Source organism: Zea mays, chromosome 8, assembly GCF_902167145.1.
Source record: "Zea mays cultivar B73 chromosome 8, Zm-B73-REFERENCE-NAM-5.0, whole genome shotgun sequence".
In the NCBI taxonomy this organism is placed as follows: Eukaryota; Viridiplantae; Streptophyta; class Magnoliopsida; order Poales; family Poaceae; genus Zea; species Zea mays.
The window spans coordinates 151,507,876-151,534,988 of NC_050103.1; the positions used below are offsets into that span (position 1 = coordinate 151,507,876).

Sequence of the window (27,113 nt, forward strand, 5' to 3'; positions counted from 1 at the left end):
GTCGGGAACGGCGCCCGTCGTATGGCGCGGCTGAAAGCCTGCGGACCGGGTGGTTCGGGCGAGGGACTCCGATCCTCCTCGCTGTCGTAGCGTCCCCCACGCCTGGGGTGGTAGCCTCGGCGCACCCTCTCGTCGAGGTGGGCCCGACGGTCGCGGTGATGGTGCTCGTTGCCGAGGCGTCCCGGGGCCGCAGGCGCTGTGTTGCGCGTGCGCCCGGTGTGGACCGAGGCTTCCCGCATGAATCGGGAAGTCGCGGCGCGATGTTCCGAGGGGTACCCCTGCCTTTGGGAGGCGGAGCTTTCGGCCCGTCGGACCGCGGCGTCCTCCAGGAGATTCTTGAGCTCTCCCTGGATTTGCCGCCCCTCGGTGGTTGATGGCTCCGGCATCACGCGGAGAAGCATTGCTGCTGCAGCCAGGTTCTGGCCGACTCCACTGGAAGCGGGTGGCGGCCTCACCCTGACATCGTCGGCGATGCGGTGCTGGAAGCCCTGGGGTAGATGACGCATTTCTCCGGTCGGAGGTTGGCCCGCCCATTCCTGTCCGATGTCCCGACGGATCGGCTCAAGTGTTCCTGCTCCCTCGTCGAGCCTGGCCTGCACCCCGTGGATTTGCTCGAGCTGTGGGTCATGACCCCCCGCCGGAACGGGGACCACAGTTAGCTCCCGTAGGATGTCAACGCGAGGCACAGGCCTAGGGAGATCACCGTTCTCCGGCATACCAAGATGGTTGCCTTCGGAGGGACCCCCTAGATCGACGTGGAAACATTCACGACTTGGGCCGCAGTCCTCGTTGCCGAGGCTGTGGCTACCGTCAGAACAGTCAGAAAGGCAGTAGTCGCATGCGGTCATGAAGTCCCGCATGGCACTGGGGTTACCAAGTCCGGAGAAATCCCAACATAAGTCGGGCACGTCATCTTCCTCGGACCCCGAGGGCCCGTAGGTCGAGACGTCCGTCAGCCGGTCCCAGGGTGACCGCATACGGTACCCCAGAGGGTTTGGACTCGCCTCTACGAGAGCGTCCACCAAAGCGAAGTCGCTTGGCGGGTCGAGGCTGAATCCAAAAGGCGTGAGATGGGAATCGGTGGGTACCTCTTGGTCGACGGGCGGTGACGAAGTCACGTCAGGGACTGACTGCACCGTCATCTCAGGTACGAGGGTGACACCCAGCAAGCCTTTCGCGAGCGTGCTGGCATCGTCCGTTTGCTTGGGATTGGCGTGTTGCGGGGAGACGACGCTCGTCTTTGTCTCAGACGCGAGGTCGATGCCCGACGTGCCCCCCGTTGGGGCGCCGGCGCCGTCGACTCGCTCGACAGCTGACGAGGCGGTGCCTCCTGCTTGGCCTTGGTTGCCCCGCCTCCTCCTCCGTCGGCGGGGAGAGGGCGGGGTGAGCTCGAATGTTGTTCTTCCACCGCGCGGGGAAGACGTCGTCGATTCTGCCGTCGACGAGCGGGCTGTCGGCCGCCATTGTCGTTGTCGCACGGCGAGGGAAGGAGTATCATGTCGTAGCTGCTGTCGAGGGACATGAACTCAAGACTCCCGAAACGGAGCACCGTCCCGGGCTGGAAAGGTTGCTGGAGACTGCCCATCTGGAGCTTGACGGGAAGCTGTTCGTCAACACGCAGCAGGCCCCTACCTGGCGCGCCAACTGTCGGCGTTTCGAGACCGGGGGGTCCCTGGACCGACGAGTGAAATGTCGCCGCGTGCCCCAGCCCAGATGGGTCGGCGCGAGACGGAGCGCGAAGGGGGGAAGGAGACGGGCGTGAGAGAGGTGGAAATCCTGCGGCCTTCGTGTTTGTCCCGCGCCCAGGTCGGGTGCGCTTGCAGTAGGGGGTTACAAGCGTCCACGCGGGAGGGGGAGCGAGCGGCCTCACGCGAGCGCCTGTCCCGTCCTCTTCCCCGCGTGGCCAACCCTCTCTAAGAGGGCCCTGGTCCTTCCTTTTATAAGCGCAAGGAGAGGATCCAGGTGTATAATGGGGGTGTAGCAGAGTGCTAACGTGTCTAGCGGAGGAGAGCTAGCGCCCTAAGTACATGCCATCGTGGCAGGCGGAGAGGTTTTGGCACCCGGTTCGTGTGGTGTCATGGCCGTCGGAGGAGCGCTGGAGCCTGGCGGAAGGACAGCTGTCGGGGCTGTCGAGTCCTTGCTGACGTCCTCTTGCTTCCGTAAGGGGGCTGAGAGCCGTCGTCGTCATAGAGCGTGCGGGGCGCCATCATTACTTGTCTGGCGGAGCGAGCCAGATGGGACGCCGGTCTCGTTCTCCGTAGCCTGAGTCAGCTTGGGGTAGGGTAATGATGGCGCCTCCTGTTGACGTGGCCGGTCCGCGCCCTAGGTTGGGCGATGTGGAGGCTCCTCCGAGGTCGAGGTTGAGTCTGTCTTCCATGGTCGAGTCCGAGCCTCTGGGTCGGGCGAGGCGGAGACCGTCGGCTGAGGCCAGGGCTGAGTCCGAGCCCTGGGGTCGGGCGAAGCAGAGTTCGTCGTCTTCTGGGGCTGAGCCCGAGTCCGAGCCCTGGGGTCGGGCGGATCGGAGTTCGCCGTCTTACGGGGCTGAGCCCAAGTCCGAGCCCTAGGTCGGGCGGAGCGGAGTTCGCCGTCTTCCGGGGCTGAGCCCGAGTCCGAGCCCTGGGTCGGGCGGAGCGGAGTTCGCCGTCTTCCGGGGCTGAGCCCGAGTCCGAGCCCTGGGTCGGGCGGAGCGGAGTTCCCTATGGTGCCTGAGGCCGGGCCTGGCTGCCTGTCAGCCTCACTCTGTCGAGTGGCTCAGCAGTCGGAGCGGCGCAGGCGGCGCTGTCCTTCTGTCAGGCCGGTCAGTGGAGCGGCGAAGTGACTGCGGTCACTTCGGCTCTGTCGACCGGAGGACGTGCGTCAGGATAAAGGTGTTAGGCCACCTTTGCATTAAATGCCCCTGCGATTTGGTCGGTTGGTGTAGCGATTTGGCCAGGGTTGCTTCTTGGCGAAGACTGGGCCTCGGGCGAGCCGGAAGTATGTTCGTCGCTGGAGGGGGGCCTCGGGCGAGACGTAGATCCTCCGGGGTCGGCTGCCCTTGCCCGAGGCTGGGCTCGGGCGAGGCGTGATCGAGTCCCTCGAATGGACTGATCCTTGACTTAGTCGCACCCATCAGGCCTTTGCAGCTTTGTGCTGATGGGGGTTACCAGCTGAGAATTAGGAGCCTTGAGGGTACCCCTAATTATGGTCCCCGACAATCGCGATGGTCTGCGCTTAGCGGAGAGGACCCTAAGGCTTTGCACGTCGTGTGCATGCCCTAGGGTTCGTTTAGTGTTTGGCTCAAAAGGAGCCAACACACTTTCTAGCAACTCCGTTGAAAACGACTGTGTTTTAGATCTATTAGATCGGGCACCATGATCGGTCCCACAAATCACACTACTATCTCTTATGTTTTTTTATTTATCCCACTAAAAACCCTTCAACAACATACCCATATTTAATGGATCTTACATTCCCTAATAGAAGTCTTGCCACCGTTGGGCGGTCCGCATGCAAAAAAAAACGAGTTGAACGCAACAGAACAATCAAACGCCAATCACACCATAAGTAGATCAACAAATATCGGCCTGAGTATTAAGGTATATACAACATCATTTAAGCCATGTTTGGCATAGTTCCAGCTCTAGAAAAATTGGTGGGGTTGATGGAGCGGGTTATCGGGTGCTCAAAAAAATCGTGAAGCTGAAACTGTGAGCCTTTATAATACATTTGGACAAGTCATTTCGTTTATTATTTAGATTAAAAATATTTTTAAAACAATTTAAATTGATATTATAAACTATAGCTCGACACTTTAATATAAGGTCTCTTGAGAAGTATTTAAGGATTAACTAAAAAAGGTACAAGAGACAGACTCTTCATAAAAAACATATCTCAACACAACTTTCTATACATATTGTCTTTGAAATACATTTCTGATTTAAAGTTTAGAGTTATATCATGCTGATCTCTTAGCTGTTTTTATACTGAAAAAGCCAACCAAGAACCTAGACTTATACATGTCCTTATTGAGAGATTCAGACCAGACGGTCCTTTATTGAAATCCGACAATTGCGTACGCTGCCGAAAGGTTTCAGAGTCGCAGTCCACGCGCGCGTAGACAGAGCAGCCAAGCAGCGCACACAAGATATCGTACACACGCATAGATAGGTAGTACTGTGCGCAAGGGCACAAATCACGCGGCAGTCCCGGTGTCGGTTGCCCCGGCATGGTCGTCCTCGTCGCGGCCCTCCTTTTCCTCTCACCTTTTTTGGCGACGTCACTAGCGCCGTGGAAATTGGAACGCGTGGCCTGGAGACGTGGTGCCACTGGAGCGCGGAATTGGGAGACCACAACCACCTGGCCGTCTGAGAGAGTGGTCCGTGATCCCGCGGTAGTACGCGGCTTGAACGGAAGGCATTTTGTAAACTACACAACACAATGGACACGCAAATCAAAGGAGAAAAACGACAAAAATACTGGGGGGGGGGGGATGACTGAGCTTAGTACTGACATAAAAACAATTTAATCATGTGTATCCTTTATTTTGAGCGCTCACGTGACACCACATCTATAATTAGCTTGCATCGAAACTGCGGTGACGCACATTCACTTCTTCATAACAGAAAAGACGACTAGCAGATCGGTGACGGTGACGAAGCATTCAAAGTCGCCATGCAAAGTTTCTTGTAGGCTCAGTTGGCTCCCAGTCTTGATCGGAGCTCAGTAGCGACTGCGTCGATGAACTCCTCGGTGTTCAGGTAATGGCTTCTCGTGACGCTGCAGATTAAGACGAGGTCAGACGCTAATCAGGCGCTGGGAAAAGATCGCGCAACAAAATACAATGTAGATGACAAAAGGTCAAAAGCTGAGAAGCATAGCACACTGCACACCTGGAAGATCCATGGACAAGAATCGCCAGATCTTTAGTCATCTTCCCGGACTCCACGGTCTCAACGCAAGCAGCCTCGAGTTTGAGAGCGAAGTCGAGTAGTCTAGCGTTGTCGTCGAGCTTTGCCCTGCGGCGCATAATTAAGGGAGTACCCCAAGCGAATCAGCTAGCCGTAAAACTCCCCCCCCCCCCCCCCCCCCGACTATATTATAATGTTATAGAAGGTCGTAAAAAAGCAAACACCAGTTGTACCTGTGGGCAAGTCCTCTTGTCCATGCAAAGATCGAAGCAATGCTGTTCGTGCTGGTTTCGCCTCCTTTCTGGTGGACACGGAAATGACGGGTAACCGTGCCATGGGCAGCTTCAGCTTCGATGGTTTTTCCATCAGGGCACACCTATATACACAACAGATTGGCATCGTCACGTATCTTTATGAGAATGTAAAGCATGGATCTCTGAAGGTGCATGCGCAGGTGTGACACCAATTCAACAACGAAAAATAAGGTTCTTTATCATAAATAACTATGACATCTAGTCGAGAAAGTAAATCAGAAATCAGAAAGTACATACCAACACTGATGTCATCAAACCCAAAGATCCAAAACCTGCACATTGATATATATAGGTTGAATTACTAGAATGCACTTTAGCCCTTGTGACTATCACGCAACGGGAAAAGATAATACTGAGCATGTTCTGTGCACGGATTTGAAGTTCGTATATTATGACCTTGAGCTAAGAAATCACTCTGCACATCTCCATCGTAGTTCTTGCAAGCCCACACATAGCCTCCTTCGCTCTTAAGCGCGTACGCAACCATGTCATCAATAAGACGATGCTCATACCTGCCAGGTTTAACATCATGAAAACACTGAGACAAAACATTATGGAAGGTTCGAGCGAACAACAAAAAGATGAAAATTCACCATATTCCAGCAGCCTCAAATTTGGACTTCCAGTCAGCTTCATAGACCTCCTGGAAAATGTCCTTAAACCTGCAAAGTCACATAATATCAAAACGGAAATACACACACATACATATAGGACCAATTGTCTATAATACAAGCAAAAGGTAATAAGAGCATATAAAGATGTAATCACCTGCCATCATATTTTTTCAGGATTGTGTTTTTGGTGCTAAGGTAGAGTGGCCATTTCTTCTCATAAGCAGTTGTCATAGAAGCCTCAGCAAAAGCTCGGATTGACTATCCATAGAAATTAAAAAGACATTCAGAAAAATACTCAGAACTGAGACAGTATATCGCAAGTTGTAACTGAAGACAGAGCTAGTAATGACATATTGACATGTAGTACCTCGTCGGTGTTGTACATAGACAAGGCAACTCCTCCAGCACCAGTGAAGTTGAATACCTCCAGATCAATCTGTTCTTCTTTTCCCTCTACCAATTGAGAAGGAAACAAGAAAAAAATAGAGGATTAAATTTTGGCTCGCATCAGCTCTCTAAATGACAAATAATGCAATCATATAGGACATAATGTGAATCTGCGAAAGAAAAAACTGTTAAGAAATCCAGTTTAATGATCTGATGTAGGCAACCATATGTCCATACCAAAAACTAGCTTCAGCTTCCCAGGCCCCTTCAGAACTGCATCGGTAGCTCGGTATTGATCACCGAAGGCATGCCTTCCAATGCAGATGGGCTTAGTCCATCCTGGTTTCACAAGCATTTCAGTTTAGAGGGAAAACATTATTGCACATCAAAATGCAGAGTAGTTTCACATTTCGTTAAATACCTGGAACAAGTCTTGGAACGTTTTTGCATATAATAGGCTCTCTGAACACAGTGCCTAAAAGTAACAAGCAGAAATATAAGCTTCAACAGCCAAACTAGAGTACTGCATTCAAATTTCAAAGGTACTTTACCATTTATAATGTTCCTAATTGTGCCATTTGGGCTCTTCCACATGTGTTTCAGATTGAACTCCTTAACCCGAGTTTCATCTATCACATGCTGTAGTAGTTAGAGATATAAAAACTTAAATAGAAAGGTATTTCAAAAATATTAAGAGTACATATTGCGTCCACATAACAATCAAATGTACCTGGAGTAATGGTCGCACACTTAATAGCCACGTTGTACCTGCAAAACATTGGGTTACATCTGAGTAATATAGAACAACAAAGTTACAGGTACAGGTAGAATAACATGGCATGACCTTGATTTCGACAAAATTCATAAGAATCTTGTGATACAAGCACACCCTTTGCATCAAACTCAAAATACTTAAACAAACTCTTACTTGAGAGTAGCCTCTGCAGCCTCCACTGTGACCTTGTCATCAGTTGCTTCACGGTGCAGTATCCCCAAATCATAGTACTTGATGTCCAGGTCCAGAAATGGGAGGATAAGCTGAAAAAAATATGTTGTCATCATCTAGCCTAAATGCCTAATGAAATCAGGCAAAAAAATAGGAGCAAGTAAAGCAGTTTAATCTGATGACTCGGAACACATGAGGTATTGATTACCTTGTCCTTGATAGACTGCCAGAATACCCTGGTCATCTCATCACCTATAATAGGACAATGGCACAAGGTATCAGTACAGTATGTTTAAGAAAATTAGTTTAGGTTTGTACATTTCAGGTTGGAAAAGAAAAAAATACAAACTTATCACTAAAATGGAATATTCTTGTTTTTTATTTAAAGATGGGAGAGTGTTATCTTGTTTGTTTATTTTTTCTAATTGCAACATGAAAAAGTCAGAACATGGGTCAATATTCAATACAAGTAGAGAAAATGATGACTGACCGCAAAGCATGACTATTTATTGCACCCAAAACCACAAAAGTTGCAGCTTAAGTATATATAACTAAGTGAGATGAAATATTATACATCCACCAAAACTATTCCACTACCGGTGCACCACCAGGCACTCAGGCAGAGGCGAAGCTACATACAATATAATTTAGGGGTGCACTGCACCACTTAAAAAAACAGTGAATTTAACTGTAATTTCACCATGTATGCAGTCCTTATAGTACAAGTACATGAACCAACAAGGCAAACAGACACTCCTCCAATTTACTGTAGCTTCCCCACTGCCACCAGGGACGTACTGGTGACCGGTGACATCTAAACCACCTCCTTTTTCTCCATTTTACGCAAACTTCGCCTTTTTTGACAATTTTAGACAGGCTTCGTCTAAATTTCTACACCTTCATCCGTAGTTAGATCATCCGTGCACCCGCTTGTATACCTGAATTTAATCTCAAACAGCAGTGAGGCGAACGGCAAGAAGTCGCCTCCCGCGCTTCCGCGGACATGCGCCGCGGCGACCGGCGACTCGACTACAGATTACACAGAGGTTCCTCGCCAAAAACCTACGTTAGCGTCTTCTTGAACCCAACCACCAAAACTTGACCAGACAAATCAGAGTGAACACAAGGATAGCAGCGCAACACGGTTCAACCGTACAGATCTCGGCGCACCCAAAAAACCCGGCTTTAAATTTAAAAATTCAGCAGCGCGACGCGAAGGTGCGATTGATTTATGATCGGCAAGCGATAGGATCTCACCGTCCATCTCGACGATTGGGTTGGAGACCTTGATCTTCTCGAACGCCATGGCGGCGGTTGCGGAGTCGCAGCTTTGCCTCGGGGATCGGGAAGGAGCAGGCACCGGCTGCGGCGGCGCTTGTGGTGGAAGGTGGAAGAGAGACGGCAGGCAGGGGAAGAAAGGAGTGTGGGAGCGGGCTTATTAGGATCGGAAGGTGGGGCCAGCCTGTATGAATCGGGGACGTACGCGTGGCCGCGTGGGCCGTCGATTATGATGTGGGTAGACGACTTTGAGGTTGGCTGTTGGCTGGAGCAAGTAGTTGATTTTAATTGTTTGATTTTTCAGTTGGTGACTTGGTGAGGTGGTGCCGTGATGACCCAACATTTTTTGACTAAGCATTAGGATATACTAATGTTATGTTCTTAATCCATGTGGATTAAGTGGATTTGAGTGGATTTTAATTTCAAACAAGTCAAAATCTTTCATAATTTTTTTCAATCTCATCTAATCTACATGAGATAGGAATAACCGAACCAGGTCTAAAGCGGCAAAGATTAAATCTGAAGCATGGATATATATTCCAGCTTAAATAAGTTGAAATATAAACAAACAACACAGATTATTACGTAGATTATGTAATCTAGATACCTAGATTATGATAATCTATAAATAGGTCAATAGATGTTTACATAAGCTGGATTATATATAATCCTATAAGGAAACAGACAGGGTCTCAGTATATGTATCTAGAGTCATACAACTTCATGAATTTATATAGTATAAACACCTCACATTCTAAATTATAAAAAATAACCTTTTTAATTTTATAAATTTTACTATATGTTTAGATGTGTTTATAAATATAATAAAATTTATATTTTTAGCTATAAAGACTTTTATTATATAGAGATATATATCATATATATATATATATATAATAAAAATGTGTATCCAGTATCACGCTAAACACGTCCGGTAGCTATATTTACTGCACACCAAATTTCAGTATGATAAGCTAAAAATGTGGAACATGTATAAGGTTACCTCATGTCTTGTGCATCACCGGTCATGTCCGGTGTATGTTCAAAGATTACACCGAGACCATTTTCTCTCTGTCTTCTCAAACGTGTTAAGTCGCAAATGTTTTGCTAAACATATTATATCATAGTTCACATTTTATAAAATGTTTTCAGTAAACATTTTCACTTTCTCTCAAATGTGCCAAGTATCCTTATATGAAATGCGTACGGTTTAGGATACTATATAACCGAATTTTACAATTAAACTATCCTCTCAATAGTACGACCATCTATCCTAAATTCGATTGCACACTCTATTGGGTATTGATTGACAATACAAAATAGCCTAGTTAAACCTTTGCCTTTATCCATTGCATTTTGCTTTTCTCCTTTCTCTTTCCATGCTGAGCACTTAATTATCCTTTGTGGTCATTGCCATCCTTTCATGGTTAATATTCTTGCTCAATCTTGGATGTGAACTTAACCTAGCTCATTCACAACACTTAAGAGTATAAGTTAGTCCACTAGTTATCTCAACTACTCAAAAACACACATGGAGCTAACTTTGTTAAAGACAACTTCCTCGGGAATTTCATATCTATCGGTCTAACATGGACCAAGGCACAAACAAGGTGTCAAGGATCTAGGGATACGAAGGGATTCTTTCTTTTTGCTTTATTTTGTGCGATTTTTTGCACTTCATTTTTATATTCTATTTTTCAAAAGAGTGCCACAAAAATAAGATATAACACAAGAGCATCAAAAAAAATCTCGTCTGTCTGTCACAGATTTTCTGCTCTAACTTCAACAAACTGTTTGACAAATTTAGAGACCTCAAACGCAAAAACTCGCAAAATTAAAGTTGTAGGTCTCCTTTTTATCTTTCTTTTAGATATATGAATCGCCTATTTTTCTAAGCTTTCCAGAAAGTACAAGAACATAAAATTCCGAATTAGATTTATGATCAAAATACCAAACTGGACAGAAACTAATCTGATAACGACGAGATGATGAGATAAAATATGATGAGATCTATTTTGGAGATTGAATATGTGGAATAGCAGCGGATAAAAAAAGATAAAACTGATCCAAAAATAAATCTAAACCGTCAACAAGACCTTGACCTAGGACACAAACTCAATAAATCTAAAATCAAATTGTGCAAAGGCTAAGACAAATGTTGTAGGTAAAGATATTAACTAAGTTTGTAGGTCAACACTGATGTTTTTTGGCTTTTTGTGGGTTATGAGACTAACAAAACGAGTCGAAATGTAAGATTATACCTCACGGACAACCTGAATCTTGAATGGATCCTCGCAGTCACTACACCACTGCTCCGTTGGTTATCACCCGTGACACACGAGTGACCTCGGCACCTCGCCACGAAGGCTTATCCCTGCAAGCGCAATCAAGAACACAAGGAAGAACGAAAAGAACACAACCAAAACTGCATTGATTACAAGTTGGGGTCTCACAAACCGATGAACGACATCAAAACTCAAACCCTAATGTGGCAGCTGCTGCTGTTAAAATAGAGGTTAGGGGCGTGCGTGACCGCTGTTCGCATCCCTAATAGGCTCCAACACGATACACAGCCCAACAGCCCCACACACAGTGTCGCGGCACCAAAACAGAATATAAACGGTGACTTGTTTCGACGATTCTCGTTGACTCCGGATGAATTTTAAGGTCGTTCTAGTTGGGTTGGAAATTTTATCTTCTTATCTTTCCATCCATGTAAAGCCCAACCTAATCGGAGTTCGAATGCATATTGGTCGTCTGTTTTAGTGTAGACTGGTCCTGGACTCCAAGGTGGAGACGAAGTTGAGTCGGACTTGGTTTTCTCTTGTTGTAAACGTCTTAGCCTCTCCTCCTTGATATCTTGGCATTTCTGAAGTCTTTGATGGTCCTCTCTAAGGTTTCTAATCATTAAAATATCTATGATACAAAGTGTAAGCTCCAAAATACAATTGACTAGGTAAAAACTGAGAGCACCTAGAGGGGGGTGAATAGGTGATCCTTTAAAACTTGAAACTTAAGCCACAAAAACTTGGTTAAGTGTTAGCACAATAATCGCCAAGTGGCTAGAGAGGAGTCTCAACAAAACACAATAACCACAAGAGATCAATCACAGAGATGGCACAGTGGTTTATCCCATGGTTCGGCCAAGACCAACGCTTGCCTACTCCACGTTGTGGCGTCCCAACGGACGAGGGTTGCAATCAACCCCTCTCAAGTGGTCCAAAGACCCACTTGAATACCACGATGTTTTGCTTTGCTTTTCTTAATCCCGTTCGCGAGGAATCTCCACAACTTGGAGTCTCTCGCCCTTACAAAGATGTTCACAAAGAAGCACGGAGTAAGGGAGGAATTAGCAACTCACACAAGACACAAAGATCACAGCAAATACGCACACACAAGACCCAGACTTAAGCTCAAAAGACTAGCACACTAGAACAGAGCTCAAATCACTAGAATGTCGAACAAGTGCGCAAGAATGGAGTGTGAGTGATCAAGAGTGCTCAAGGAATGCTTGGTATACTCCTTCATGCGCCTAGGGGTCCCTTTTATAGCCCCAAGCCCCCAAGGCAGCTAGGAGCCGTTGAGAGCAATCCGGGAAGGCAATTCTTGCCTTCTGTCGTCTGGCGCACCGGACAGTCCGGTGCGGATTTCCTTCCTTATTTGGCAAAGCCGACCGTTGGCAGCCTTGGAGCCGTTGGCGCACCGGACACTGTCCGATGCACACCGGACAGTTCGGTGCCCCCTACTAGCCGTTGGCTCGTCCACGTGTCCCGCGCGGATCGCGCGGCCGACCGTTGGCTCACCGGACAGTCCGGTGCACACCGGACAGTCCGGTGCACACCGGACAGTCCGATGAATTATAGCCGTACGCCGTTAAATTCTTCCCGAGAGCGGCCAGTTCGCCTGAGCCAGCCTGGCGCACCGGACACTGTCCGGTGCACCACCGGACAGTCCGGTGCTCCCAGACTGAGCAGAGTCTTGGCTGCTCGAGCCAAGACATTTCCAATTGTTCTTTTCCTGTTTCCAGCACTTAGACACAATACATTAGTCTCTAAAACAATGTACTAAGTCTGAGAAACATACCTTTTTTACTTGATTTGTACTTTGTCCACCATTTAACACTTAGGCACTTGTGTTGGACACTAAATCACCAAAACACTTAGAAATGGCCCAAGGGCACATTTCCCTTTCAATCTCCCCCTTTTTGGTGATTTATGCCAACACAACATAAAGCAAGTAGAACAAGTACAAAAACAACTCAAATTTGTTTTGAATCAAATTTGGCATATATGGATCACTCTTTGCTACCACTTGGTTTGTTTTTGCAAATCAAACTCAATTTCCTATCTCTAAGTCAAAATCACTTGTAGAGACATAAAGAGAAGTATTCCAAAAGAAATTGATCAAGGATTAAAAACTCTCCCTTTTTCCCATAATCAACCATTCTCCCCACAAGAGGCCAACTTTTGACAAAAGAGACAATCAAAGAGTTTTGACAAACCAAACAAACCAAAAGCTCTATTCTACTATTTTCAAAATTTCTCAAGTGGTAGCTGATCCATTTATTGCTTTGGCCTTTATTTTCTCCCCCTTTGGCATCAAGCATCAAAACGGGATCAATCTTGGCCCTTAAACCCCATTGCCTCACCAAAATCTTCAAATAAGAGTACAAAGGCAATAAGGTCATTAAGATGAACTTGAAATAAGTTACCCTCTCATCGGAGTGCAGTGGAAGTCTTGCATGGTCCAAGTCCACCTTTTTCCTTTCAATCCTCCTTCGAGACTAAATCAAGCAAACTCAAGCACATGGTTAGTCTCAAAGGGTCAAGTTGTAACACATCTCCATTAGTGAATAAACAGTTATATCCCATATTGCATAATTGACTAACAGATAGCAAATTATATCCAAGAGACTCAACTAAAAACACATTAGAAATAGAGTGCTCATTTGAGATTGCAATTTTGCCTAAGCCTTTCACCTTGCCTTGATTCCCATCACCGAATATGATTGAATCTTGGGGATCCTTGTTCTTGACGTAGGAGGTGAACATCTTCTTCTCCCCCATCATGTGGTTTGTGCATCCGCTGTCGATAATCCAGCTTGAACCCCCGGATGCATAAACCTGCAAGGCAAATTTAGGCTTGGGTCTTAGGTACCCAACTCTTGTTGGGTCCTACAAGGTTAGTGACAATGGTCTTAGGGACCCAAATGCAAGTTTTTTCTCCCTTACATTTGGCCCCTAACTTCCTAGCAATTACCTTCTTATCCTTTCTACAAATAGCAAAGGAAGCATTGCAAGCATAATAAATTGTAGAAGGTTCATTCATTACTTTCCTAGGAGCATGAACAATATTCTTTCTAGGCACATGATGAATAACATTTCTCCTAGGCATATTTCTACCATGCATATAGGAAGAACTAGAAGCAAACATGGCATGAGAATCAAAAGTATCATAAGCATTACAATTCCTATAAGCATTTCTAGATTGTCTCCTATCATGGTACATAAAAGCATGGTTCTTTTTAGCACTACTAGCCATAGGGGCCTTCCCTTTCTCCTTGGCGGAGATGGGAGCCTTATGGCTTGTCAAGTTCTTGGCTTCCCTCTTGAAGCCAAGTTCATCCTTAATTGAGGGGTGTCTACTAATCGTGTAGGCATCCCTTGCAAATTTTAATTTATCAAATTCACTTTTGCTAGACTTAAGTTGGGCATTAAGACTAGCTACTTCATCATTTAATTTAGAAATGCAATCTAGGTGTTCACTACAAGCATCGACATTAAAATCTTTACACCTAGTGCAAATTACAACATGTTCTACACAATAGTTAGATTTATTTGCTACTTCTAGTTTAGCATTTAAATCATTGTTAATTCTCTTCAAGCTAGAGATAGCGTCATGACAGGTAGACAATTCACTAGAAAGCATTTCATTTCTTTTAACTTCTAGAGCAAGTGAATTTTGTGCATTAACAAATTTATCATGCTCTTCATATAAAAGGTCTTCTTGTTTCTCTAAGAGTCTATCCTTTTCATTCAAGGCATCAATCAATTCATTGATCTTATCTATTTTAGTTCTATCCAATCCCTTGAACAAACTAGAGTAATCTATTTCTTCATCACTATACTCATCATCACTAGAAGAATCATAAGTAGTACTGTCTCGAGTACATACCTTCTTCTCCTTCGCCATGAGGCATGTGTGACGCTCGTTGGGGAAGAGGGATGATTTGTTGAAGGCAGTGGCGGCGAGTCCTTCATTATCGGAGTCGGATGACGAACAATCCGAGTCCCACTCCTTGCCAAGGTGTGCCTCGCCCTTAGCCTTCTTGTATGCCTTCTTCTTCTCCCTCTTGTTCCCCTGTTCCTGGTCACTATCATTATCGGGACAGTTAGCGATAAAATGACCAACCTTACCACATTTGAAGCATGAGCGCTTCCCCTTTGTCTTGGTCTTGCTTGGTTGCCCCTTGCGACCCTTTAGCGTCGTCTTGAAGCGTTTGATGATGAGGGCCATCTCTTCTTCATTGAGCCCGGCCGCCTCAACTTGCGCTACTGAGAGCACCTAGAGGGGGGGGTGAATAGGTGATCCTGTAAAAACTTAACTTATAGCCACAAAAACTTGTTAAGGGTTAGCACAATAATTGCCAAGTGGCTAAAGAGGAGATCTTGCACAATATGACAATCACAAAGAATTTAACACAGAGTAGACACGGTGATTTATCCCGTGGTTCGGCCAAGTACAAAACTTGCCTACTCCACGTTGTGGTGTCCCAACGGACGAGGGTTGCAATCAACCCCTCTCAAGCGGTCCAAAGACCCACTTGAATACCACGGTATTTTGCCTTGTTTATCTTTATCCCACTTGCGAGGAATCTCCACAAATTGGAGTCTCTCGCCCTTACACTTAAGATTCACAAAGAAGCACGGAGTAAGGGAGGGAAGCAACACACACAAATCCACAACGAAATGCGCACACACACGGCCAAGAATCGAGCTCAAAGACTATCTCACAGTTTCTCACAAGAACAGAGCTCGAATCACTTAGAATCACAAACGGATGCGCAAAGACTGAGTGTGGATGATCAAGGATGCTCAAGAGTTGCTTGGTGTATTCCTCCATGCGCCTAGGGGTCCCTTTTATAGCCCCAAGGCAGCTAGGAGCCGTTGAGAACAAATCTGGCAGGCCATCCTTGCCTTCTGTCGTCGGGCGCACCGGACAGTCCGGTGCACACCGGACACTGTCCGGTGCCCGATTTCTTTCCTTAACAGGCGTAGCCGACCGTTGCCAACCGTTGCAGATCTAGCGCACCGGACAGTCCGGTGCACACCGGACAGTCCGGTGCCTCCTTCCGACCGTTGGCCAGGCCACGTGTCCCGCGCAGATCGCGCGGCCGACCGTTGGCTCAGCCGACCGTTGGCTCACCGGACAGTCCGGTGCACATCGGACAGTCCGGTGAATTATAGCCGTACGTCGTCGGCAAATTCCCGAGAGCGGCTTCTTCGCCCGAGGCAGCCTGGCGCACCGGACACTGTCCGGTGCACCACCGGACAGTCCGGTGCCCCAGACCGAAGCAGTCTTTTGGCTGTACACAGCCAACTCTTCTTCTTTCTTCTTCTTTCTGTTTCTATCACTTAGACAAGTATATTAGTACATAACACCAATGTACTAAGGCTTAGAAACATACCTTTACTTGTGATTTGCACCTTGTTCATCCATGGGCATAGATTCACAATTGAGCACTTGTGTTTGCACTCAATCACCAAAATACTTAGAAATGGCCCAAGGGCACATTTCCCTTTCAATCTCCCCCTTTTTGGTGATTTATGCCAACACAACACAAAGCAACTAGAACAAGTGCAAAATCACTTCAAATAAACCTCAAATTTATTTTGATTCATTTTTGGCATATATGGATCATCCTTTGCCACCACTTGGTTTGTTTTTGCAAATCAAACTCAAATCTCTATCTCTAAGTCAAAAACACATGTTGAAGCATAAAGAGAGTCATTCCAAAAGAGATTGATCAAAGATTTCAAAAACTCCCCCTATTTCTCATAATCATTACTTCTCCCCACAAGAAACCAACTTTTCACAAAAGAGACAATAAGCGAGTTTTGACAAAACAAAAGCTCTATTTCACTATTTTCAAAATTTCGCAAGTGGTAGCTGATCCATTTATTGCTTTGGCCTTTATTTTCTCCCCCTTTGGCATCAAGCACCAAAATGGGATCAACTTTGGCCCTTTAACCCCATTGCCTCACCAAAATCTTCAATTAAGAGCAAATGGCAATAGGAGTTCATGAGATGAACTTGGAATTAGTTACCCTCTCATCGGAGTGCAGTGGAAGTCTTTCATGGTCCAAGTCCACCTTTTCCCTTTCAATTCTCCTTCGAGACTAAATCATGCAAACTCAAGCATATGGTTAGTCTTAAGGAGTCAAGTTGTAGCACATCTCCCCCTAAATGTGTGCATCACTTGCAAAAAGGACTTGTGAGGTCCGGGGAGTGCTTGTACAACTTGAGCACCATCAATAAGCAACAAAATGCATAAGGAACATGATCAAAGGCATAAACACATGTATGCTATAAGTCAATCCAAGTTCCGCGAATCTAAGACATTTAGCTCACTACGCAGCCTGCAAAAGGTCTTCTCATCTAGAGGCTTGGTAAAGATATCGGCTAGCTGGTTCTCGGTGCTAACATGAAACACTTCGATATCTCCCTTTTGCTGGTGGTCTCTCAAAAAGTGATGTCGGATGTCTATGTGCTTTGTGCGGCTGTGTTCAACAGGATTTTCCGCCATGCGGATAGCACTCTCATTATCACATAGGAGTGGGACTTTGCTCAGATTGTAGCCAAAGTCCCGGAGGGTTTGCCTCATCCAAAGTAGTTGCGCGCAACACTGTCCTGCGGCAACATACTCGGCCTCAGCGGTGGATAGGGCAACGGAAGTTTGTTTCTTAGAATTCCATGACACCAGGGACCTTCCTAAGAATTGGCACGTCCCCGATGTACTCTTCCTATCGACCTTACATCCAGCATAGTCGGAATCTGAGTATCCAACCAAGTCAAAGGTAGACCCCTTTGGATACCAGAGCCCGAAGCAAGGCGTAGCAACTAAATATCTAAGGATTCGCTTCACCGCCACTAAGTGACATTCCTTAGGGTCGGATTGAAATCTAGCACACATGCATACGCTAAGCATAATATCCGGTCTACTAGCACATAAGTAAAGTAATGACCCTATCATTGACCGGTATGCTTTTTGATCAACGGACTTACCTCCTTTGTTGAGGTCGGTGTGTCCGTCGGTTCCCATCGGCGTCTTTGCGGGCTTGGCGTCCTTCATCCCAAACCGCTTTAGCAGATCTTGCGTGTACTTCGTTTGGGAGATGAAGGTGCCGTCCTTGAGTTGCTTCACTTGGAACCCAAGGAAGTAGTTCAACACGCCCATCATCGACATCTCGAATTTCTGCGTCATCACCCTGCTAAACTCTTCACAAGACTTTTGGTTAGTAGAACCAAATATTATGTCATCGACATAAATTTGGCACACAAACAAATCACCATCACATGTCTTTGTAAAAAGAGTTGGATCGGCTTTCCCAACCTTGAAAGCATTAGCTATTAGAAAGTCTCTAAGGCATTCATACCATGCTCTTGGGGCTTGCTTAAGTCCATAGAGCGCCTTAGAGAGCTTACACACGTGGTCGGGGTACCGTTCATCCTCGAAGCCAGGGGGTTGCTCCACGTACACCTCCTCCTTGATTGGCCCGTTGAGGAAAGCGCTCTTCACATCCATTTGGTACAACCTAAAAGAATGGTGAGCGGCATATGCTAGCAAGATACGAATGGACTCTAGCCTAGCCACAGGAGCAAACGTCTCCTCAAAGTCCAAACCTGCGACTTGGGCATAACCTTTTGCCACAAGTCGAGCCTTGTTCCTCGTCACCACCCCGTGCTCGTCCTGTTTGTTGCAGAACACCCACTTGGTTCCCACAACATTTTGCTTTGGATGAGGCACCAGTGTCCAGACTTCATTCCTCTTGAAATTGTTGAGCTCCTCTTGCATGGCCAACACCCAGTCCGGATCTAGCAAGGCCTCTTCTACCCTGAAAGGCTCAATAGAAGAGACAAAGGAGTAATGTTCACAAAAATTAACTAATCGAGACCGAGTAGTTACTCCCTTGCTAATGTCACCCAGAATTTGGTCGACGGGATGATCCCTTTGAATCATCGCTCGAACTTGGGTAGTGAAAGGGAAATGTGCCCTTGGGCCATTTCTATGTATTTTGGTGATTGAGTGCCAACACATGTGCTTAATTGGGAATTTATGTACATGGATGAACAAGGTGAAAATCATGAAGTAAAGGTATGTTTCTAAGCCTTAGTACATTGGTTTTAAGTACTAATATATTTGTCTAAGTGTTAGAAACAGAAAGAAGAAGAATAGAGAAAAGGAGAAGGGACTTGGCTGTGTGCTGCCAAGACCCAGCTCGGTCTGGAGCACCGGACTGTCCGGTGTGCACCGGACAGTGTCCGGTGCGCCAGGCTGGCGCGACTCAAACTGGCCGCTCTCGGGAAATTGACCGGCGACTTCGGCTAAAATTCACCGGACTGTCCGGTGTGCACCGGACTGTCCGGTGAGCCAACGGTCGGCCAGGGCCAACGGTCGGCCGCGCAATTCGCGCGGGACACGTGGCCGAGCCAACGGTCGGAAGACGGCACCGGACTGTCCGGTGTGCACCGGACATGTCCGGTGCGCCAACAGCGCCAGATCTGCCAACGGTCTGCAACGGTCGTCTTCGCCGTTTAAGGAAACAAATCGGGCACCGGACAGTGTCCGGTGTGCACCGGACTGTCCGGTGCCCCCGACGACAGAAGGCAAGGATGGCCTTCCGGATTTGCTCTCAACGGCTCCTAGCTGCCTTGGGGCTATAAAAGGAGCCCCTAGGCGCATGGAGGAGATACACAAGCAACCTTTGAGCATTCTTGATCATCCACACTAAGTCTCTGCGCATTCGTTTGTGTTTCTAAGTGATTCGAGCTCTGTTCTAAGTGAGAACTCTGAGATAGTCTTGTGAGCTCGATTCTTGGCCGTGTGTGTGCGCTTTTGCTGTGGATTTGTGTGTGTTGCTTCCCTCCCTTACTCTGTGTTTCATTTGTGATCATATACTTGTAAGGGCAAGAGACTCCAATTTGTGGAGATTCCTTGCAAACGGGATAGTGAAAGGAAAACAAAACACCGTGGTATTCAAGTGGGTCTTTGGACCGCTTGAGAGGGGTTGATTGCAACCCTCGTCCGTTGGGACGCCACAACGTGGAGTAGGCAAGCGTTGGTCTTGGCCGAACCACGGGATAAAAACCACTGTGTCACTCTGTGCTTGATTCTCTTGTGGTACTGTGTTTTGTTGAGACTTCACTCTAGCCACTTGGCCATACTTGTACTAACTCTTAACAAGTTTTTGTGGCTTAAGTTTAAGTTTTTACAGGATCACCTATTCACCCCCCCCTCTAGGTGCTCTCAATTGGTATCGGAGCCGTTCTCTTCAAGAAAGGGACTAACCGCCCGAAGAGATGGATCCTAAGGGGAAGGGAATTGTGATCAACGACAAGGAGAAGGAGTCCTTCGTCAACGAGCCAAGGGATGACAAGTCCAATGACTCGGGCTCGGGCCACAAGCGAAGAGATGGGAAGAAGAAGAAGACAAGACGCATCAAGGAGATCGTCTACTACGACAGCGATGAGTCTACTTCTTCCCAAAAGGACGAGGACCACAACAACTACGAGAAAAGAAAACCGGTTAATTCGAACTTTTCTTTTGATTACTCTCGTATTCCGCAAAGTTCACATTCTCATTTGCTCTCCATTCCACTCGGCAAGCCCCCACACTTTGATGGAGAGGACTACGGATTTTGGAGCCACAAAATGCGTAGTCACCTATTCTCTCTCCATCCTAGTATATGGGAGATTGTAGAGAGTGGAATGCATTTTGATAGTTCGGATAGTCCCATGTTCATTAATGAACAAATTCATAAGAATGCACAAGCTACTACTGTTCTTCTAGCTTCCTTGTGCAGGAATGAATACCATAAGGTGAGCGGCTTGGATAACGCCAAGCAAATCTGGGACACCCTCAAGATTTCTCATGAGGGGAACGACGTCACCTTACTCACCAAGATGGAGTTGGTGGAGGGCGAGCTTGGACGGTTCGCAATGATAAGGGGCGAGGAGCCAACGCAAACATACAATCGGCTCAAGACCCTTATCAACAAGATAAGAAGCTACGGGAGCACGCGATGGACGGACCACGACGTCGTCCGCCTAATGCTAAGGTCATTTACCGTTCTTGATCCTCACTTGGTGAACAATATACGTGAAAATCCCAGGTACACCAAGATGTCGCCCGAAGAAGTTCTTGGGAAATTTGTTAGCGGGCGAATGATGATCAAGGAGGCGAGATATGTGGACGACGCCTTGAATGGTCCGATCAACGAGCCGCAACCTCTCGCTTTCAAGGCAACACGAAGCAAGGAGGCGCTACCTAGCAAGGTGGCACAAATTGAGGCGGCCGGACTCAACGATGAAGAGATGGCTCTCATCATCAAGAGATTCAAGACGGCGCTAAATGGTCGCAAGGGGCAGCCAAGCAAGACCAAGACCAAGGGGAAGCGCTCATGCTTCAAATGCGGTAAGCTTGGTCATTTTATCGCTAACTGTCCCGATAATGAAAGTGACCAGGAAAAGGGGAACAAAAGAGAAAAGAAGAAGCAATACAAGAAGGCAAAGGGCGAGGCGCATCTAGGAAAGGAGTGGGACTCGGATTGCTCCTCCTCCGACTCCGACAACGAAGGACTCGCCGCCACTGCCTTCAACAAATCGGCTCTCTTCCCCAACGAGCGTCTCACATGTCTTATGGCAAGAGAGAAGAAGGTGAGTACTCAAGACTCCACTTATGCTTCTTCTAGTGATAGTGAGTCTAGTGATAATGACATAGATTATTCATACTTGTTCAAGGGCTTAGATAGATCTAAGATAGATAAAATCAATGAATTGATTGATGCATTGAATGAAAAGGATAGGCTGTTAGAAAAGCAGGAGGATTTATTGTATGATGAACATGATAAATTTGTGGAGGCACAAAAATCATATGCTTTAGAAGTAAAAAGAAATGAAATGCTTTCTTATGAACTATCTACTTGTCATGAAACCATTTCTACTTTACAAGGTGTTAACAATGATTTAAATGCTAAGTTAGAAGTAGCAAATAAATCTAATTCCTGTGTAGAACATGTTAAGATTTGCACTAGGTGTAAGGATTTCGATGTTGATGCCTATAGTGAACATCTAGTTTTAATTTCCAAATTAAATAAGGAAGTGGCTAGTCTTAATGCCCAACTTAAGACTAGCAAGAATGAAGTTGATAAAATAAAATTTGCAAGGGATGCCTATACGGTTGGTAGACACCCCTCAATTAAGGATGGTCTTGGCTTCAAGAGAGAGGCCAAGAACTTAACAAGCCATAAGGCTCCCATCTTCGTCAAGGAGAAAGGGAAGGCCCCTATGGCTAGTAATGCTAAAAAGAACCATGCTTTTATGTATTATGATAGGAGAAATGCTAGAAATGCTTATAATGATTTTGATTCACATGTTTATGATTCTCATGCCATGTTTGCCACTAGTTCTTCTTATAAGCATGATAGGGATATGCCTAGGAGAAATATTGCTCATGTGCCTAGAAAGAATGTTATTCATGCTCCTAGGAAAGTAGTGAATGAACCTTCTATAATTTATTGTGCTTTAAACACTTCCTTTGCTATTTGTAGAAAGGATAGGAAAATAGTTGCTAGGAAGTTAGGGGCAAAATGCAAGGGAGACAGGACTTGCATTTGGGTCCCTAAGGATATTTGCACTAACCTTGTAGGACCCAACATGAGTTGGGTACCTAAGACCCAAGCCTAAATTTGCCTTGCAGGTTTATGCATCCGGAGGTTCAAGCTGGATTATTGATAGCGGATGCACAAACCATATGACGGGGGAGAAGAAGATGTTCACCTCCTACGTCAAGAATAAGGATTCCCAAGATTCAATCATATTCGGTGATGGGAATCAAGGCAAGGTAAAAGGGCTAGGTAAAATTGCAATTTCTAATGAGCATTCTATATCAAATGTATTCTTAGTGGAGAGTCTTGGATATAATTTGCTATCTGTCAGTCAATTATGTCAAATGGGATATAATTGTTTATTTACAAATGTAGATGTGTCTGTCTTTAGAAGAAGTGATGGTTCACTAGCTTTTAAGGGTGTATTAGACGGCAAACTTTATTTAGTTGATTTTGCAAAAGAAGAGGCCGGTCTAGATGCATGCTTAATGGCTAAGACTTGCATGGGCTGGCTGTGGCATCGCCGCTTAGCACATGTGGGGATGAAGAACCTCCACAAGCTTCTAAAGGGAGAACATGTGATAGGTCTAACCAATGTTCATTTCGAAAAAGATAGACCTTGTGCAGCTTGTCAAGCAGGGAAACAGGTGGGAGGAGCGCATCACAGCAAGAATGTGATGACCACTTCAAGACCCCTGGAGCTGCTGCATATGGATCTCTTCGGACCCGTCGCCTATCTAAGCATAGGGGGAAGTAAGTATGGTTTAGTTATTGTTGATGACTTTTCCCGCTTCACTTGGGTGTTCTTTTTGCAGGAAAAATCCGAAACCCAAGGGACCCTCAAGCGCTTCCTCAGGAGGGCTCAAAATGAGTTTGAGCTCAAAGTGAAAAAGATAAGAAGCGACAACGGGTCCGAGTTCAAGAACCTTCAAGTGGAGGAGTTCCTTGAAGAGGAAGGGATCAAGCACGAGTTCTCCGCTCCCTACACACCACAGCAAAATGGTGTGGTAGAGAGGAAGAACAGGACGCTCATCGACATGGCGAGGACGATGCTAGGAGAGTTCAAGACCCCCGAGTGCTTTTGGACGGAAGCCGTGAACACGGCATGCCACGCCATCAACAGGGTCTACCTTCATCGCCTCCTCAAGAAGACGTCGTATGAGCTACTAACCGGTAACAAACCCAATGTATCTTACTTTCGTGTATTTGGGAGCAAGTGCTACATTCTAGTGAAGAAAGGTAGAAATTCTAAGTTTGCTCCCAAAGCTGTAGAAGGGTTTTTGTTAGGATATGACTCAAATACAAAGGCGTATAGAGTCTTCAACAAATCATCGGGTTTGGTTGAAGTCTCTAGCGACGTTGTATTTGATGAGACTAATGGCTCTCCAAGAGAGCAAGTTGTTGATTGTGATGATGTAGATGAAGAAGATGTTCCGACGGCCGCTATACGAACCATGGCGGTTGGAGAAGTGCGGCCACAGGAACAAGATGAGCAAGATCAACCCTCTTCCTCAATTATGGTGCATCCCCCGACTCAAGACGATGAACAGGTTCATCATAAGGAGGCGTGTGATCAAGGGGGAGAACAAGTTGATCAAGTGATAGAGGAAGAAGCGCAACCGGCACCTCCAACTCAAGTTCGAGCGATGATTCAAAGGGATCATCCCGTCGACCAAATTCTGGGTGACATCAGCAAGGGAGTAACTACTCGATCTCGATTAGTTAATTTTTGTGAGCATTACTCCTTTGTCTCTTCTATTGAGCCTTTCAGGGTAGAAGAGGCCTTGCTAGATCCGGACTGGGTGTTGGCTATGCAAGAGGAGTTAAACAATTTCAAGCGCAATGAAGTTTGGACACTGGTGCCTCGTCCGAAGCAAAATGTTGTGGGAACCAAGTGGGTGTTCCGCAACAAACAGGACGAGCACGGGGTGGTGACGAGAAACAAGGCTCGACTTGTGGCAAAAGGTTATGCCCAAGTCGCAGGTTTGGATTTCGAGGAGACTTTTGCTCCTGTGGCTAGGCTAGAATCAATTCGTATCTTGCTAGCATATGTCGCTCACCATTCTTTCAGGTTGTTTCAAATGGATGTGAAGAGCGCTTTCCTCAACGGGCCAATCAAGGAGGAGGTGTACGTGGAGCAACCCCCTGGCTTCGAGGATGAACGGTACCCCAACCATGTGTGTAAGCTCTCTAAGGCGCTCTATGGACTTAAGCAAGCCCCAAGAGCATGGTATGAATGCCTTAGAGATTTCTTAATCGCTAATGCTTTCAAGGTTGGGAAAGCCGATCCAACTCTCTTTACTAAGACTTGTAATGGTGATTTGTTTGTGTGCCAAATTTATGTCGATGACATAATATTTGGTTCTACTAACCAAAAGTCTTGTGAAGAGTTTAGCAGGGTGATGACGCAGAAATTCGAGATGTCGATGATGGGCGAGTTGAACTACTTCCTTGGGTTCCAAGTGAAGCAACTCAAGGACGGCACCTTCATCTCCCAAACGAAGTACACGCAAGATCTGCTAAAGCGGTTTGGGATGAAGGACGCCAAGCCCGCAAAGACGCCAATGGGGACCGACGGACACACCGACCTCAACAAAGGAGGTAAGTCCGTTGATCAAAAAGCATACCGGTCAATGATAGGTTCTTTGCTTTACTTATGTGCTAGTAGACCGGATATTATGCTTAGCGTATGCATGTGTGCTAGATTTCAATCCGATCCTAAGGAGTGTCACTTAGTGGCGGTGAAGCGAATTCTTAGATATTTGGTTGCTACGCCTTGCTTCGGGCTCTGGTATCCAAAAGGGTCTACCTTTGACTTAGTTGGATACTCAGACTCCGACTATGCTGGATGTAAGGTCGATAGGAAGAGTACATCGGGGACGTGCCAATTCTTAGGAAGGTCCCTGGTGTCATGGAACTCTAAGAAACAAACCTCCGTTGCCCTATCCACTGCTGAGGCTGAGTATGTTGCCGCAGGACAGTGTTGCGCGCAACTACTTTGGATGAGGCAAACCCTCAGGGACTTTGGCTACAATCTGAGCAAAGTCCCACTCCTATGTGATAATGAGAGTGCTATCCGCATGGCGGAAAATCCTGTTGAACACAGCCGCACAAAGCACATAGACATCCGGCATCACTTTTTGAGAGACCACCAGCAAAAGGGAGATATCGAAGTGTTTCATGTTAGCACCGAGAACCAGCTAGCCGATATCTTTACCAAGCCTCTAGATGAGAAGACCTTTTGCAGGCTGCGTAGTGAGCTAAATGTCTTAGATTCGCGGAACTTGGATTGAATTGTAGCATACATGTGTTTATGCATTTGATCAGGTTCATTCTGCATTTTGTTGCTTATTGTGGTGCTCAAGTTGTACCAACACTCCCTGGACCTCACAAGTCCGTTGCAAAGTGATGCACATGTTTAGGGGGAGATGCGTTACAACTTGACCCTTTGAGACTAACCTTGTGCTTAAGTTTGATAATTTAGTCTCGAAGGAGGATTGAAAGGGAAAAGGTGAACTTGGACCATGAAAGACTTCCACTGCACTCCGATGAGAGGGTAACTAATTCCAAGTTCATCTCATGAAATCTTAGTGCCATTTGCTCTTAATTGAAGACTTTGGTGAGGCAATGGGATTAACAGGCCAAGATTGATCCCGTTTTGGTGCTTGATGCCAAAGGGGGAGAAAATAAAGGCCAAAGTGATAAATGGATCAGCTACCACTTGAGAGATTTTAAAAATAGTAGAATAGAGTTTTTGTTTTGTCAAAAGCTTTTATTATCTCTTATTGTCTCTATTTTCAAAAGTTGGCTTCTTGTGGGGAGAAGTGTTGATTATGGGAAAAAGGGGGAGTTTTTGAAATCTTTGATCAATCTCTTTTGGAATGACTCTCTCTATACTTCAACATGTGTGTTTGACTTAGAGATAGAGATTTGAGTTTGATTTGCAAAAACAAACCAAGTGGTGGCAAAGGATGATCCATATATGCCAAAATTGAATAAAACCAATTTGAGTTTTTATTTAAAGTGATTTTGCACTTGTTCTAGTTGCTTTATGTTGTGTTGGCATAAATCACCAAAAAGGGGGAGATTGAAAGGGAAATGTGCCCTTGGGCCATTTCTATGTATTTTGGTGATTGAGTGCCAACACATGTGCTTAATTGGGAATTTATGTACATGGATGAACAAGGTGAAAATCATGAAGTAAAGGTATGTTTCTAAGCCTTAGTACATTGGTTTTAAGTACTAATATATTTGTCTAAGTGTTAGAAACAGAAAGAAGAAGAATAGAGAAAAGGAGAAGGGACTTGGCTGTGTGCTGCCAAGACCCAGCTCGGTCTGGAGCACCGGACTGTCCGGTGTGCACCGGACAGTGTCCGGTGCGCCAGGCTGGCGCGACTCAAACTGGCCGCTCTCGGGAAATTGACCGGCGACTTCGGCTAAAATTCACCGGACTGTCCGGTGTGCACCGGACTGTCCGGTGAGCCAACGGTCGGCCAGGGCCAACGGTCGGCCGCGCAATTCGCGCGGGACACGTGGCCGAGCCAACGGTCGGAAGACGGCACCGGACTGTCCGGTGTGCACCGGACATGTCCGGTGCGCCAACAGCGCCAGATCTGCCAACGGTCTGCAACGGTCGTCTTCGCCGTTTAAGGAAACAAATCGGGCACCGGACAGTGTCCGGTGTGCACCGGACTGTCCGGTGCCCCCGACGACAGAAGGCAAGGATGGCCTTCCGGATTTGCTCTCAACGGCTCCTAGCTGCCTTGGGGCTATAAAAGGAGCCCCTAGGCGCATGGAGGAGA

At 46.4% G+C, this 27,113-nt stretch overlaps 1 protein-coding gene across 1 annotated transcript; it reads right to left on the reverse strand.

Annotated features, from left to right (window-relative positions):
* Nucleotides 1-4,457: 4,457 nt before the first annotated feature.
* LOC100274592 (uncharacterized) lies at nt 4,458-8,541 on the reverse strand. Its single transcript, NM_001148945.2, is given in 15 exon segments — nt 4,458-4,755; nt 4,869-4,994; nt 5,120-5,262; nt 5,438-5,472; nt 5,597-5,712; nt 5,794-5,862; nt 5,969-6,072; nt 6,182-6,267; nt 6,439-6,540; nt 6,623-6,676; nt 6,753-6,830; nt 6,932-6,969; nt 7,130-7,239; nt 7,356-7,399; nt 8,405-8,541. Coding segments are annotated over 15 exon segments (1,239 nt in total). The 5' UTR covers nt 8,454-8,541; the 3' UTR covers nt 4,458-4,670.
* Nucleotides 8,542-27,113: the final 18,572 nt, after the last annotated feature.